The sequence below is a fragment of the Macadamia integrifolia genome, chromosome 8 (assembly GCF_013358625.1).
Source record: "Macadamia integrifolia cultivar HAES 741 chromosome 8, SCU_Mint_v3, whole genome shotgun sequence".
In the NCBI taxonomy this organism is placed as follows: Eukaryota; Viridiplantae; Streptophyta; class Magnoliopsida; order Proteales; family Proteaceae; genus Macadamia; species Macadamia integrifolia.
This window is the reverse complement of record NC_056564.1, coordinates 9,844,397-9,860,546: the sequence shown is the minus strand read 5'-3', so window position 1 is coordinate 9,860,546 and position 16,150 is coordinate 9,844,397. Positions and strand designations below refer to the sequence as shown.

The 16,150-nt window shown below is 37.3% G+C and overlaps 1 protein-coding gene across 1 annotated transcript; it reads left to right on the top strand.

The window, feature by feature from the left end:
* The first annotated feature begins 2,426 nt into the window (after positions 1–2,426).
* On the top strand, positions 2,427–14,239 carry LOC122087418 (syntaxin-132-like). Its single transcript, XM_042656549.1, has 13 exons — positions 2,427–2,758; positions 6,658–6,768; positions 6,944–7,000; positions 7,876–7,924; positions 8,211–8,299; positions 8,386–8,459; positions 9,168–9,210; positions 9,329–9,389; positions 9,543–9,568; positions 9,673–9,750; positions 10,170–10,250; positions 13,239–13,304; positions 13,814–14,239. The coding sequence occupies exons 1-13, from the start codon at positions 2,741–2,743 to the stop codon at positions 13,985–13,987; spliced, it is 927 nt and encodes a 308-aa protein (XP_042512483.1). The 5' UTR covers positions 2,427–2,740; the 3' UTR covers positions 13,988–14,239.
* The last annotated feature ends 1,911 nt before the right edge of the window (positions 14,240–16,150 follow it).

Sequence of the window (16,150 nt, the reverse complement as noted above, 5' to 3'; positions counted from 1 at the left end):
ATACCAGGGTTATGAAAATCGGAATTGGGGAACAAATTGGTTAATATCAATTTCAATTCAAATTGGATGAATTATACTCATCGATCGAAATTGCACAAAATTGTTTGAAATAATTCAAACTTTTTGAAAAAATGTTCGAGAGAGTGAGAGAGATGGTCTCCTTGCAACTACACTTGCCCTAAAGAGGAAGATTCTTGGGTCCATAGCCTTTGATGTGTGGAGTGTGGATTAATGTTCAATTTTATCATTAAAACAATAATTATCTAATGCAGTTGGTGAGATTGTTGTGTGAATGTGTAATATGTCCACATTCACCAAAAGGTCTCGAGTTCGATTATTCTAGCTGTTATCTTTTCCTCCCACCTTCTATAATATACCCATATAAATAAAAACTCCATCATGAGAGAGAAGGAAAATAAATTAGTAAAATTTCTCAGATTTTTTTTCTTATGAAATTAGCTTTATATCTGCCAAACTCTATTTACTTACCTTATTTGTATTCAGATTTCATACAAAATTCACTCAGATTTGGGATAGTGAAAACCCCTCAAGAGCTTATATAAAAATAAGAGGAAATTACACTCCCCTTGACCTTTGGCTTAATATCATGTTCCTCCTACGTACTTTTATATATAGCACTAACCTCCCTTGTAGTTTGAGGATTCCATCAAACAACCCTAAAGTGACTGATGGTGTTAAACTAACCTATAAAAAGACCAATTTACCCTTCTAGCAATATACTTATATTCTCTTCCTTCTGTCTCTTTTCTTCATCCTAATCCCCATTTCTCTGCAACACCATAATCCCCGTTTCTCTGCAACACCATACGTTTTGGAAGATAGCTCTCTAGCTTCGATCCCCGTTTCTCTGCAACACCATACGTTTTGGAAGATAGCTCTCTAGCTTCGTCTCGCCCAGCTTGAGTGAAAATTTTAATTAACCAACATCGCCTTCCATTGCATAAAAGAAACCCACCCTACTAAACCGGATAAGTAGAGGGTGAGGGTTGTCATTTAATCGGTAGGGTGGGTTTCTTGTAGTAGGCCCTTTCTTCACCAATGGAAGTCAAAATTATCTTGGACTGTTGATTCTCGTTGACATGTTGAATCAAAAGGCGATTTTTGATCCAACACTGACTGGATTTAGTTAAAACTCTCACTGAACACCTTCCACACCTCAACATTGTCTTCCCCTGCATCATCTTCTATCTTATATCCTTCATGATCTTCAATCCCATCACAAGCACCCCAGCTGCACGCAGCGTTTATTAATACCACCATAGATACGGTTCTGGAGACTTAGATTGTTTTGCTGAGGAAGTTGTTGGTCAGGAGAGCTGTCGTCCATGCTCGATTATGCGGCAAAGAAAGAATCGATCGTACTCATGCATGAGAAGCTCTGTATCTCCTTTGTTGCCTCTGTCTGTATCGCTGCTCTCTCTTTCTCTCTCTCTAGTTGCAGAGGAATTGATCGACCTGAGAAGAAGAAGTGAGATCTCATATGGGATTTTATCTATCGAGCTATGAGAGGAACCGACTCGATCGATCAAACTTTGGGGGAAAGGCCGATGGTAGCAGATCCAAGTCGCGATGGGATCATATCCAAGTCACGATGGAGTAAATCACCTTTCGATTTCAGCAATCGACTGTCGAGAGCAGAGAGTGGCGAGCGGCAATGAAGAAGGGAGTGTGGAGAGCAGCAACGACAGAAATGGGGAAATTCCAATTCGTGAAGAAGTTTGTGTAGTGGTTTTAGGGATTAAGGCTTCCTTAATATTGAAGGGTAATTTGGGCAGAAAATTACCTACTCCAGTGATGATGTCATCACTTAACAGGGATATTTAACAGAAATGATACGTCTGTTAGAATCTTCAAACTACACAGGAGGTTAGTGCTATATATGAAAGCATGTGGGGAACAATGAACATGATATTATGCCAAAGGTCAGGGGAGGGGAGTGTAATTTCAGATAATAATAATAATAATAATAATAATAATAATAATAATAGAACTCCTGAAGAATCTAAACCGATATTCTTTGCCAGGTTATACAGTTCGCTGCCAGCGCTGCACAGAAAGAAAATTCCCAGCACATGCCTCACCTTTGTGGCTTTATCCTTTTGGTCAGTCGGTGGGGTCACGCTACGAGTACGACTTCCGACCACCCATAACAGTCAAAAACGCGTGATTCCTTCCTTTATGACCAAATTACCCTTTAAAACTAGCGATAGATCAAATTTCATTTTCTCTCATACTTCTAGGGTTAATTCGTCATTTCATCTCTTGCCAGCCACCAAGGGCAAATCCGTCATTATAAAAACTATATAAAATGAATATTTCGTTTCTATATTTTTTTATTTCAAGAATAGATTATTCAAAAAATTTCAAAGACAAAAAAAGCCCGTCTTCATTCAAAAGAATAAGTCTATCACACACACACTCTTCTCTCTTTCTCTCTTTCTCTCTCTCTTTTCTCTTCCACGATCTATGACCGTTGCGCATCGCATCGCTGAGACGAGAAATTTTTTCCAAAAATAGAACGGAAACGAAAGATCAAGATCAAACACCCGTTCTTTCTTTCAATCTCTCTGGAGATCCTCTCTTCGAAATCGAAACTCTTAGACCTGGTTTTGGTTCCTAAGCCAGGGCCAGGTCGGGAAAGTTAGCAGAGGTTCACTTCCTCCACCAGATTCCATTGTCTTGAGCTGTTATTACAACTAAGCCAATCGTCCTTGCCAAGATGAATGACCTACTATCGGTAATTTTCTTCCTTTGGTCTACTATCTTATATGTTTCGGTTGGTTTTGGATTTTCGAATTTGGTCATATTATCAGAGATTTATTAGAAGAAATTGATCTGAAGTGTTTTTGAGTTTTTCTTTGGATAAATAAGTCTGTTTGAGCTTCAATGTCGTCGGATCTATTAGAAGAAATTGATAATCCACTCGTGGGAGAATCCTTTCCCGCATCGGGCACTAATATATATTTTTATCATCTAATTAGATTGGGTAACCGTTGAATTAAGAACATAATGGCCTTACTTTTTGTTTCCCCATAATTGAGCCATCGTCCTCTATCCATTTATTCACTCGACCCAACTTTGAATTGTTTTGATTTGATCCATTCCAAGGATCCAGTAAGGATGAAGTATTCTCAGAGTTCTCCATTGATATGACGTGCTGTTTTTTTTTTCCTTCCAATTATTACTTTTCAGAATCAGTCTTGGTCTTACAAACTTGTATTCTGAGAGTTATCCATTGATCCAACATACTGTTTTTTCCATTCATTACCTTTCAGAATCAGACAGGGTCTTACAAGCTTTACCAATGAATGTTATGAATGAATTCCTTACTTCTTCCAAATGTGTATAAGATCCTAACTGCACTTAAAGTCTGGTTACTCTACCATTAAGTTAGCAGCCCAAAGAATTATGGTATGTGGGTACGACCAGGATAAAATAATAAATAAATAAAATAAAGAAATTGCATTGCACCACCCCATCAAAACGTTGAACTATTAACTAGGAAAAATGGGGTAAAAAGAAAAAAAGGATACTGGAATACAAACTCAAACACAGGGAAAAAAAAAAATCTATGACTAAAAGGAGAAATTGGTAGACCGCCTTTCTTTTTTTCAAATTCCTTTTCATTCAGAAGATACAAGTTGTGTCACAACAGTGCTCTACGATCAGCTAGTGTGTGAATCCAACAAGCGCCTTTTAGGGATTGAGTTTGTTGTCTTCAATGATCAGTCCTGGTCTTAGAAGCTTTACCAATGGTATGGACGGTTTCCTTGCTTCATTCAAATGTCTATAGGATCCTAGCTGCACTTAAAAGCTGATTACTCTACCACTAAGTTAGAAACCCAAAGAATTATGGTGTGTAGATGATTGGGATTAAATAAAAATAAATACATCATCAGCAACAACAACAACAACTCAGTCTCATCCCAACTAAATGGGGTCAGCTACATGGATCCTTACCCTCTAGCCAGCTCTATTCTATATCATACTTGATACGAGACCTGAGCTATGCATGTCCTTCCTTTCCACTTCTCCCACAATCATTTTAGGTGTACCCTTCTCTCTCTTTGCTCCTTCTATCTGAATCAAATCACTCCTCTAAATTGAAGCATCTAAAGGCCTCTGTTGACATGGCTATGCAACCTCATGTGACTTTCTCATAGCTTATCATGTATCGAAGCTACTGCCAAATGAGCTCTAATTGGACCATTCCTTACTTTATCCTTACTAGTTTTGCCACACAACCATCTCAACATTCTCATCTCAGCTAAAATGAGTTTATCCATATGATGCTTCTTAACAACCTTTATTCTGCACTATACTTCATAGCTGGTCCTAAAGAATTTTATTGAAGTTTTAAAGGAATATGTTGATAATACAACATGCTGGATGCACCTTTTCACTTCATTTATCATATTTTAATTCTCCGTGAAACATCATCTCTATATCACCTTCTTTATTTGTGATTAAGCCTAGATACCTAAAATAATCACTTGGCGGAATCTCCCTCCTCTCAATTCTCACTACCTTATTATCTGTTATAGTGTAATTAAAGTTACATACCTTCTTCATTTTTGTTCTACTCATCTTACAATCTTTTGATTCCAAGGTTGGTCTCCATAACTTTAACTTGGCGTTAATCCTCACGTTTGTCTCATCCACCAAACAATATCTTCAGCAAAAAGCATTACCCAGAAACTTGACCTTGATTGTCTCTAGTTAAACCATCCTTGATAATCACAAACAAATAAGGTCTTAAAGTTGATCCTTGATGTAACCCACAGTTCTTACAGTAGTTAGTTCACCATTATACATATCTTTAGCTATGTCCACATATTTACCTGAAATGTTTCTCTTCTCTAGCACTTTCTAGATTAGATCTCTAGGGACTCTATCATAAGCTTTTTATAGGTCTAAAGACCATATGGACGATCTTTAAATCTTTCCATGAGTCTCATAAGTAAGTAAATAGCTTATGTAATAGATCTTCCTAGCATAAACCAAATTGTTTCTCTAAAATAATAGTTTTTTGTCTCATGCGAGTTTCAATAACTCCCTCCCGTAACTTTATAGTATGCTTATTAGTTTTATGCATCTATAGGTATAACAATTATGAATATCAAATTTACTTTCTATAAACGGAAACCACAATGCTTCTCCTCCATTCATCTGACATTGTCCTTGTGCTCACAATCATATTAAACAGCTTGGCTAGTCAAGATAAATCATAGTTTCCGTTTCATTCAGAAGATACTAGTTATGTCACAACGGTGCTCTACGATCAGCTAGTGTGTCAATCCAAGAAGCATCTTTTAGGGATTGAGCTTGTTGTCTTCAATGATGAGAAACCATTGATGTTACATATTTGGTTTCCTGTTATCAGAATTGCGTCACACAAGCTGTTTATAAACCACTATGTTATAAGTCACCATGACGATCACCTTCTAGAGATTGGGAATTCAGGTAAATGTGGGAAATTTTATAGAAGCTGAAATTACCCTTGGAATACTGTCAAAAAGTTGCTTGACCATGCGATTTATTTTCTCCTTGAGAGGTTTTTGGCTTGGGAGCTCTCATGCTGAAGTGCATTGATTTCTTCTGAAGACTCAAAACTTTAATTTGCTCATGATTGAATTATAAAAGGATCGCATTTTTATTTGTTTTGTCTTTGCTGCTTGACATTGATTGAGGAATTTTTTGTTGTTTGGGATGGAGCTCTTTTCTTTTTTACTTTTTTGAGTTTGCATATGCTTTTGGGAGTTTTTCCCTTTAGCACTTCTTCTGCCTAATTGAAGATGTCCCTTTCTGTTATTCTCAATTCCATTTTATTTAGTATCTATTACAGTATTACCTTTACCGATTAGGAAAAATAAAAGATAAAAAGGAAGGAGGAAGAATTGAAAACTAATATCTAACAGTTAAACTGTATCTTGTTTAAGGATGTTGATTTTTTCATTTAGGATCATAGTCTTTTTCCTTACTACCGTCTACAGAGTTCAATATTGTCATGTTACTTGTCTTGGTTAACACCTTGGTCTAAAACTTTAGTTGTTTCTACGTTGTGTTGGTTCCTATATTAGATGGTTCTTATGTTAACTTATAATATGGCTCAAGGTTGGGACTGTGAAGAGTTAAGAGGAGGCATAGGTTCATACTCATTGACCTCACATGACATGAAGCTTAGGCATAGATTCATACTCAGTGAAATCATATAACATGAAGCTTAGGCGTCAATGTGTAAATTTTCTCATCATTGTTTTCTGTCTGTTTTTATATTTTCCTCTTCTTTTTTTATTTATTTTTCTGTAAGTGCATTTGTTTTTATTAAAAAATGGGGAAGTGTGGTTCCTGCGTGTGCATGAGGGCCAATGGGAGCGCACGAGAAAGCATCCACAGGGATGTTATTTTCCCATTCATGGGGAGCGGGCCAGTCATTTCATGCCCCCGTGTGTCTAGGCACAGGGGCCACATTCCCCCACGGAAAACTTTCTCCTTAAAAAATATATTTCTGTAGGAATTAGTGCAATTTCCTGTTTAAATTGTGTTCGAATTCCTTTCCTGTTGAAAGTGTCTTTTCCTTTCAAATCTTCAAAGGGTAAATTTATTTCATTTTATATCCCTGATGCTGTTTTGCAGGATTCCTTTGAGATCCCTCGAGGTCAAGCTTCAAGGGGTGGGGATATTGAATTAGGCATCCAAGCTCCAATGAGATCAGGAGACCTGGGCTTGGAAAATTTCTTCAAACAGGTAGCCACGACCTATTTCAATTTTCCTTTTTGCATTGAAATCAAGATGATGAAAAAATGTCACTTTGACACTTCATTTGTGGTATTCTTTTTGTACAGGAGATTTTACTTTATGCTTTATTCTTTTCTCACATCTAGTTCGCATTTGGAGATGAAATATTATTTCTATTTTACAGATTCAAGTTATTGAGAAAGAAATTAACAAGCTTAATAAGCTATTGATAAAGCTCCAGGTATGAATTTTGTTTCTTTTTCCAAGTTTTGTTGGTTTAACTAGTGATATTTCTCATTTTTTCTGTGTTATATATGGATCGGATTTTGGGAAGGGCTTCACATAAATATTTAGAGGGGTTGTGTTTTCTGTCCAGGGTTGTGCCATGGTGCCCAGACACGGGGTGTGAAATGACCACCTCACCCCTCCTGGTCGATGCCTGAGCGTGCACTCTCATTGGCCGGGCCACTGGTGCAGGGACACACTCCAGAACAGAAAAATTTCTTCCATATTTAGATTACATTTTGGTATTTGTAGGTTTCCGACTTTCTCAACTTATCCTTTTCCCTTGGTTAAGATGAAAGGATATTTTTTAAATGGGAAAAAAATCATAGCTTGTACATTGGGAATGCTTATATGCATTTGCTTCCAGCACTCTGTTGGGATTAGTTCATAGTGTGTATCACATAAACACATGTCCTGGTGTAAGTTACATATTAGTCATAATAGTTGCAGTCTTTGTTAGCATCCTCCCTCCTCCACTGTAATAAATTAAGGATGTGTTTTGTGTAGAAAGAAAATGTCAACATGAAGATGTGGGTTTGCATCTGAGGTGGCCTTTGATCCAAAAATGCCAACGGTTAGGACTGAATCCAGTCCACCCCTTCAAGGACCCTGTGAAATTTTGCACCGGGTTATGGCCCTTTGATGTACATAACAGAAAATGTACAATTTTTGTTGTGTGAAAGAAAAATTGTGGTTGCTTGTTTGTTTCCTAACAAAGAGGAGCATGAAAAAAAATTTCTCAATTATCAAGGATGTTAAAATCATTCTATTGGGGTCTGGATGAGGCAAGATGAGCTTCTGACACCATTTATTTTCAAACAATGTATGTAGAATGCAAATGAAGAGTCAAAATCCGTGACAAAGGCTGCTTCCATGAAAGGTAATTCCATGCTCTTTAATTTTAGAAAAATAACCTAAGAAAGCTAATATTAGAACAACTTTATAGCTTCATCCTATTGCTTTATTAAATTGAGCAATTCTGACACTTGACCCATATTCATGTCTGATGTTTATACGAATTCCCATGTATCATCAAATCAAAAGCTAATTCATTGTTTGAAAATGAAAATCCTTTTTGACCTCTTTTAATTTTTCTTTTTTCCCTTCAACCATGGTGACAATGTTCTCTACTTCGGAGCCTTGACTATTTCAATCATTCTGTGCAGCAATCAAGCAGCGTATGGAGAAAGACGTAGATGAAGTTGGCAAAATTGCTCGTCTAGTGAAGTCCAAAATTGAAGAGCTTGACAAAGATGTACTTTTATTTATCTTCTCTTCTTTTATTTTGTGCAACCCTAGGGTGTTTGTTTGCTCATTACCCTTTTGGTTTCTTTCATGCAGAATGCGGCCAATAGGCAGAAACCTGGATGTGGAAAAGGAACTGGCGTGGACCGGTCTAGGATGGCAACTACTGTGTAAATTCTTCTTTCTGCTTTTTTTTTTTTTTTAATTTTTTATTGTCAATTTTGGAAGGAAAAGAGTAGGGATCATTCTCTACAAGACTCCATCTTTATATGCAGTCCTGTAAAACACTAAGGCCTGCCTAGATAGAAAATTACCATAGTATCATATGAGACTCTACACACAGGACAGTTAGATCGCTGGACGTGATTAATGGGATTCTCCTAGTAGAAAATTTTGTACCCGGTGAACAATCCAATCAAATGAGCGTAACCATTGGTAAGATCGTCCCTTTTTTTTAATCAAAAAAGTGTGACTGATTTACCAAGTATTGGAAGATATAGTCGTTGCAATTACCTATATTTTCTAATTGGAGCCCTTTAGATTTTATTACAGTAATACCTTATGTGGTCTCATACTCTCGTCAACTTAAAGTTCTTAAATAAAATCTTCTAATTCTTGTTCACATCACTGATTTGTCTTTAGCTTTGTATAGTCCTAATTTTTGTGAATTTTTAATCAAGGCATAGTTTTTATGTTACTATAATCCACAAAATGGAAGTTGTTGTATAATAAGATACATCTGTCATGATGCCTATTTGGAATGTCAACATATCCAGTCTCCGAAGATCACCATTATTGACATGTTTGTGCATAGCTTAGCTGAAGTTTGATCATTCTATGCTCTTTGAGTCTTACTTAACCTTAACATATGATTGCAGTTCCTTGAAGAAAAGGTTCAAAGACAAGATGTCTGAATTTCAGGTTCTGTGTTATTCCGATTCTCTTCCCTGCAGCTTCCCCCTCTCCACTAGTCATTCTCCATCTTCTACAGTTCTACTACTATAAATGATTTGTCTTAGAATCCTTAAAATCTTTGCAGACTCTAAGAGAAAACATTCATCAAGAGTATCGAGATGTTGTGGAGAGAAGAGTTTTTACAGGTTTATATTCTTCCATAGCTTTAATAAGAACAAACTGGGTCTGTAAAATCAAACACTGTAGATTTTCATTGCACTTTTTTACGGGATAAATTATTGTTACTGTTGACTGTTTCTGATCTTTTTTTTTTACTTTTGGAATTGTGCAATTATCAGTAACCGGTGAAAGAGCTGACGAAGAGGTGAGATTACTTTTCCCTCATAAAATTCCTCGTGGTATTCTATGTTTCCTAAATTTCTCTAATGTTATTTGTGCAATGTGTGTTTTGATTATGACTATGTATAGACAATTGATCGGCTAATAGAGACTGGAGATAGTGAACAAATATTTCAGAAAGCTATTCAGGAACAAGGACGTGGCCAGGTTTGCTTCCCCCCTATATTCATTGTTTTATCGGTTGTTTTCATCTCTTATTTCTGGGTAGGACCTTAAATATTACTCACTTGAAAGCTCAGGAGGAACTCTTTTGCATGTTCCTACAATTATTCATGTTCAGACTGAGATCTTAATTTCTCTATATATATACACACATTTTTTTTGGGGGAGGGGGGGATTGTGGTTCTGTCTGAGCTTCAAGTATACTTTGTATGAGCACTCAGCTGAAGAGTAGACTAAATTGAGTCAACTTGGACGTCAATGTGGCTCTGAATACTCATATTAATCACTTCAGTGTGTAAGTGAGCAGTGGATGCACCTGGCATTCTAATGAGTAATTCCCACTTTTATGTTATCCTATGTCACTCTGAAGTCCTGATCAGCAAAGCTATCTTTCCTTTATATAGATACTGGACACCTTGGCGGAAATTCAAGAACGCCATGATGCAGTAAGAGAACTTGAGAGGAAGCTTCTTGAGCTGCAGCAGGTACTTCATCATCCACTTGCATTGATAACTAACGTTTGGTCAAGATTGGTTGGTTTTCTAAAGATAGAAACTTGCTGGTTTTCACTTATCTGCCATCTAACCCTGAGTGGAGTTAAGACTGTACATGTACTACACTCTAGAGTCTAAAATGAGAACCAGTTAGATTTTTATGAAAGACTGTTACAAACTACCTCATTCATTGGGTTCTAATCAGGATGTAGGAAATTATTGCAATAATTGCAATCTGGTATAATACAACTGAGCATGCATATAGACATACATACAAACATATGTGTGTTTATGTCCGTGAGGAAAATCGAAACGTTGGATCTAGGGATTGTGTGGGTGTTGGACACATGTCTAATTGCAGTCCGAAATTCATTCAGATACCCTCCCATCTATGTTCATGCAACCCCTTGATAGTCTTGTGCACCCTCTCTGTATTCCTGAATTTTCCAATGGTGTGTTTAGCCACATGGCCAACTCCCCAGGCTGAAAGTTGACAAGAGAGCAAGGGACTTGGGATCCCCCTGCCCACAAATTTTCAGTCCCTGCCACATGGTAGAACCAGGCATCTGAGCTCAGACTTCCTTTTTTGACCACCAGACTTTGAAACCTTCTCAAAGAAGAACACAATACAAGCCATAGTGTAGAACATCAATTTTGGAAGGCTCCCAATTACAGTAGTTTCTGTTAACCCCCCCCCCCTCCCTAACACACACATGCACACACACATACACATACACCAAAAATAAATAAATAAATAAGGTGTAATGCGTTCTCCAGTGGAGGGAAAATTCCTTGAACTTTCAGTGACATAGCTTGCCTGATCAGGTGTATGGAAAACCAAGTTCTACCAGAAGGCTCTTCCTGCTTTCTAACCACCCTGGTTTGAGTCCCTTTCTATAATGGTTTTCAGCCAACCATTGAAGACAGAATCTTCATGCCCTTAGTAAACGACTTAATCTCAGCCATGACTGGATCTGACGTGCGAATGGGACCAGACATAGCTAAGAAAATAGTTCCCTCATCAATTACGAACACACCACCAGTGCCAGCTGGGCATGGATTCCCTGCAGAGCTGCCATCCACATTCAGTGTGATGAGGTAATGAGGAGAAACCCAGAGCTGTATTAACAGAAATACCATGAAAAGGCTCCATAATTAATAGCCCATTGTGCCATGCTATCATCCACATTTTTGTGATGATGTAATGAGGAGAAACCCGAAGCCGTCTCAACAGAAGTGTCCCGAAAAGGCTCCATAATTAATAGCCCATCATTCCATGTGCTATCGTCAGCATAATAGTATGTTTATCATCCCTTGGGTGGATCTCTCATATCCTTCAAACATTATATGATTCATTTCTTTGCAAATAGTCATCTCAGTGACTAAAAACACAAGCTGCCACATTGGCTAATCATAGTGAGATTATACATATGGATCCAAGAGCATTGAAGCTCATATCAATGGAGATAGTTATTCAGGAACCTTCAAGGACCCAATGGAGATTTGGACAGAATGTGTGTCAGAGTTGACATCGGACAGTGTATTATCAGAGTTGAAATAGTAGTAGTTAGAAGGTTTATTTGGTTCAATACATGGGTTGGGTTGTCTTAAATAGAAGCATGTCTGCACATGGAGGGATTGATGTTGGAAGGTTTGGACAGAATGTGGTGTATTATCAGAGCTGAAATAGGAGAAGTTAGAAGGTTTCTTTGGTTCAATACATGTGTTGGTCTGTTGGGTTGTCTTAAATGGAAGCATGTCTGCACATGGATGGATGGATGTTGGTAGGTTTGGACAGAATGTGTGTCAGTTGAAAATGGACAGTGTACTATCGGAGTTGAAATAGAAGTTAGAATGTTTCTTTGGTTCAATACAAGTGTTGGGATGTCTTTAATAGAAGCGTGCATGCACATGCAGGGATGGATGTTGGTTCATAATTTGACAGTAAAGTTAAAGCAATTTTAGGATTTAAAGTTCCACCATTAAAAAAAAAAAAAAAAAAAGGAATTAAAGTTTATGAAAATGGTAAAGAAAATGCACTTTTTTTTTTCGGGCTTTTTGGAAGCACTGATTAAAGGGTGATCATTTGAATTTTGAGAAATTGGTTTACATAATGACTTAAGTCATGGTGTATGGATGACAAATGTCCTAGTGGAAGGGGAATCATTGTTGGCATTCTGTGGCTTCAAGTCCAAATGGGGGAAGGGGGTGTGGTGATACTTGTAGCTCATTAGAAAGACGGGCTCTCTCACTTCAAGGCCAGTTTGCAATTGAGTTGCACGGATGGTGAATAACTGTTCAGGCATTACTTATGGCCCTTACACTTCAAAGCTATTTCCCCTGAGAATTAGGCTTGTGGCCTTGTACTCTACTTCTTGTTCTTTGGCTATTTAAGCAATAATTCCCTTTGGTTACTTGTCAAAGAGGAGGGGGAAAAACATTAGTGGAACAAACAGGGGGCTTGTGGACTTGTCGACTAGTAACTTGACTGTACCAGTTTTACTCCTACCATTTAGTGAACAACTTTACCTTAATGCAAAAAGTCCCACGACCATTGAATAGTCAATTTCTAGGCAACTTTATCTATATATCCATGGATGTATACTAGCACATTATTAACCTCCATGGAATCTAGAAGGATCTTCAACTACTGAAGTAGATTTTGGAAGAAGAGGGAATAAGACTTCATTTTTAATTCCTTCTAAAAGGGTTAAAGCCACCCTCCCAAGAAGCTCACCCATGCTTGTCCTATATTTAAAATGGGCCAGTCATGTACCTGAAAACTTAACCTGGTACCCCTAGCCAAGAGAGGCATCTTATGATTCTCTTCAAAGCATTAACTGAATAAACATTCTTTTATACTTCACCTGTACCTTGTAGTAGGAAAACTCCTTACCAAGAACCTTGGATGATGACCAAACGATGCTCTTCAGTTGTAGTAGGTTCTGACTCTCTGTTGATATAATCATGTCTTTGCAGATTTTCTTAGATATGGCGGTCTTGGTGGAAGCACAAGGCGACATGTTGGACAATATAGAGACACAGGTACTGAGCCCTATTTCAGTTTTCAATCTTGCGGGGATGAATAATACCCAGACCTGTTTCCAATTGCCACATCCTTGAAAAATCTGTAATTGAAGAGAAATTCAGTCCAACTATAATCATATACTGAAATTCTCCTCTGCTGGTGTCTTTAAGGTGCAGAACATTGCCATTGAGCATAAAATCTGATCATATGTCATGACTAACTGATTTGGCCCTGCCTAGAAGTTACTCCAACACCAGAAATCAGCATGATCGGAGGATTCTCTTTTCCTCTCGTCTGCTGGCTTTGTCATTTGAAGCATTTTCAGAATTTCACCCATGTAAAAGTATCGTCTGTTTCTACTGATTTATGGCATGTAGTTAAATCAAAGATGTCCACTAACTGTTGGGCCCTATCCTTTGCATTCTTCAGCATACTTGTGCTTAAGAATAATCTTTGAGTACATTTTGTATTCAACTTTTCTCACCCGTCATTCCATATTCTGATCTGGGTCCTTTTCTGCCCACAGGTTTCTAATGCAGTTGACCACGTGCAATCAGGAAATACTGCGCTGACAAAGGCAAAGAAGCTACAGAAGAACTCCCGGAAATGGATGTGCATAGCTATTATCATCCTTCTTATTATCGTGGCTGTCATTGTCGTGGGTGTTCTCAAGCCATGGACGACCAAGAACGGTTCTTAGTCGGGTGGGGGAGAGGCTTCTGTAATGTAATATAGTAGTTAATTTGTTGATATCTTTTAGGCATTTAGTGCCTCCTGTCCAGTTTATGTTACCTTATTGTTTTGCTTGGTCCAGTTTTCCTTTTATTTTTTCATTTTTCTTTCTCAATCCCAGCTGCGGGTTTCTTTCTCATGTGTCTATTACAGTTGAGCATTGTCCCTGCTATATTTGAGAATATTTGTTATTGGTTTGTTATTATTGTGCTATTTACTAGTGACCATGTCTCTGCGATCTGATGGCGGCACAGGCTATTTTGATGTGATCTAAATCCAATGGTCAGAATGGTGAAATGTATGGAAAACGGTAAGGCCCTGTTGGTTAATTGTGTAGCTGTAAAATTTTTCCTTAAAACGATATTTTACATGGTTTTTCTATTTTTCAATGTAGTTTGTGTTTTTTTACTTTAAAATAAACAGTGGAAAAATCTTTGTTTTATTAAAAAAAAAAAAAATCCTTTGCCACATTTTTACATGGAAACAAACGGAACCTAAAGAATATATTTGTCATGAGCAGTGGAGGAAACCATCTCATCACGGATTAAATTTTAAAACAATGCTTTGAAAAGAACCAAAACTGATCAAATTTTAAAACAATGCTTCGGAAAGAACCAAAACTGAGTCTTGTCCAATTATTCCAATTATCTAGTCATGGATCAAATTTCAGATAAGTGTGTTCTCATCTCATATAAAATGCTCTGCTTTGGATTGTTTGTAATATGTGAACCAGAAAATTGGTGATGAAAAAAGGTTTTTTCAAGTAGTTCCTAGTTTGATCAAAGTCGTGAGTCTAAGTCAAGGCTCTCTCAACATTTAGACTATGTTGGTAACGAGTAAAGGCACGAAGATTGTGACTTGGTGGGTAAGGTTGTGTAGTTTTCATTCCTCGAATCTCATAAAGCCTTATACATCCTTTTAATCAAAAAAAAAATGTGGACTTTCAGACGGTTTATGTTGCATGAAAATTGAAAAGTTTAGAACTTCGGACATGGTTTTAAAAATTCTAATCCAAATTGGCAAAATCAGCCTATTTGAATTGGAATCGGTGGAGCTAGATTTTGTTTAACCATGATTTTGAGACGCATTTGACATTGGCCAAGAATGCACAAGATCTTTTTTTTTTATTATTTTTTGGTTATTTTCTTCTTCTGTTAGTGATTTATATATAGGAGGTCAGTGAAATTTACTTCTCACAGCTAGAATTATAAGGATTTTGAATAAATTTTGAAAAGAAAGACGTATTTATTACCCTTTTGCTTCATTTTTCTATTGAATTATTGAATTCTTTGAATTTTAATAAAAGATTAAAGGGAAAATTACATCCCCTCTCCTATAGTTTGTCGAAATTACATGTGGGTCCAAGGGTCTGAGCGATTTATTCCTCCCTCCCTGAAGGCTGAAGCTGACGGTGTGAGTATTCTGTTAATTTCAAACATCAAAAGACTTAAATACTCTTTTAGTAAAGAAAGTCTTGAGTTGAGAGGACCATTATACCCTTTTAGATTTGAATACCCATTAAAATAGAGATTGTTCACAAAGGTGAGAAGTGTTCGAGAAGGTGAAGTTCAATACCTTTGCAAATCGCCCTTTGCAACCAAATCTAGGTGAAGAGAAAGCTCAATCTCTGAATCAATCTGAAAAATTCTGCCTCCAAAGCAGAAATGGTCAATGGTGTTTAATGCTGATTCCAGTCCAATCTGGATATGAATCAGTTTGAGAAACCCGAAAAATTGATAGATCTATTTGAAAAATATTCCAAAGATTTTGATGTTTTTATCCAAAATTCCATTTTGAATCATCAAAAATCAGAATTGATAACCGTCAATCCCAATTTGAATCGGGTAATTCCTGATCCAATTAATGGATTCTTGAAACTCTGCCACTCTGCCAATGACCCCTACTGAGCTCAAGCGCTTTCAACCTTTTAAGGAATGGCAAGTCTAGGTGTTTTCTCCACCCTTCTCTCTCTCTCTCTCTCTCTCTCTCTCTCTCTCTCTTGATCAAGTAAGAACAACAATTAACAAGTTGAGTTAGTCGTTGCTTCCATTATGACACTTACCACTTACCAGTTACCCTTATCACATGTGGCTTATTGGCTTCTCTCACACCAAAGTCCAAACCATGAACC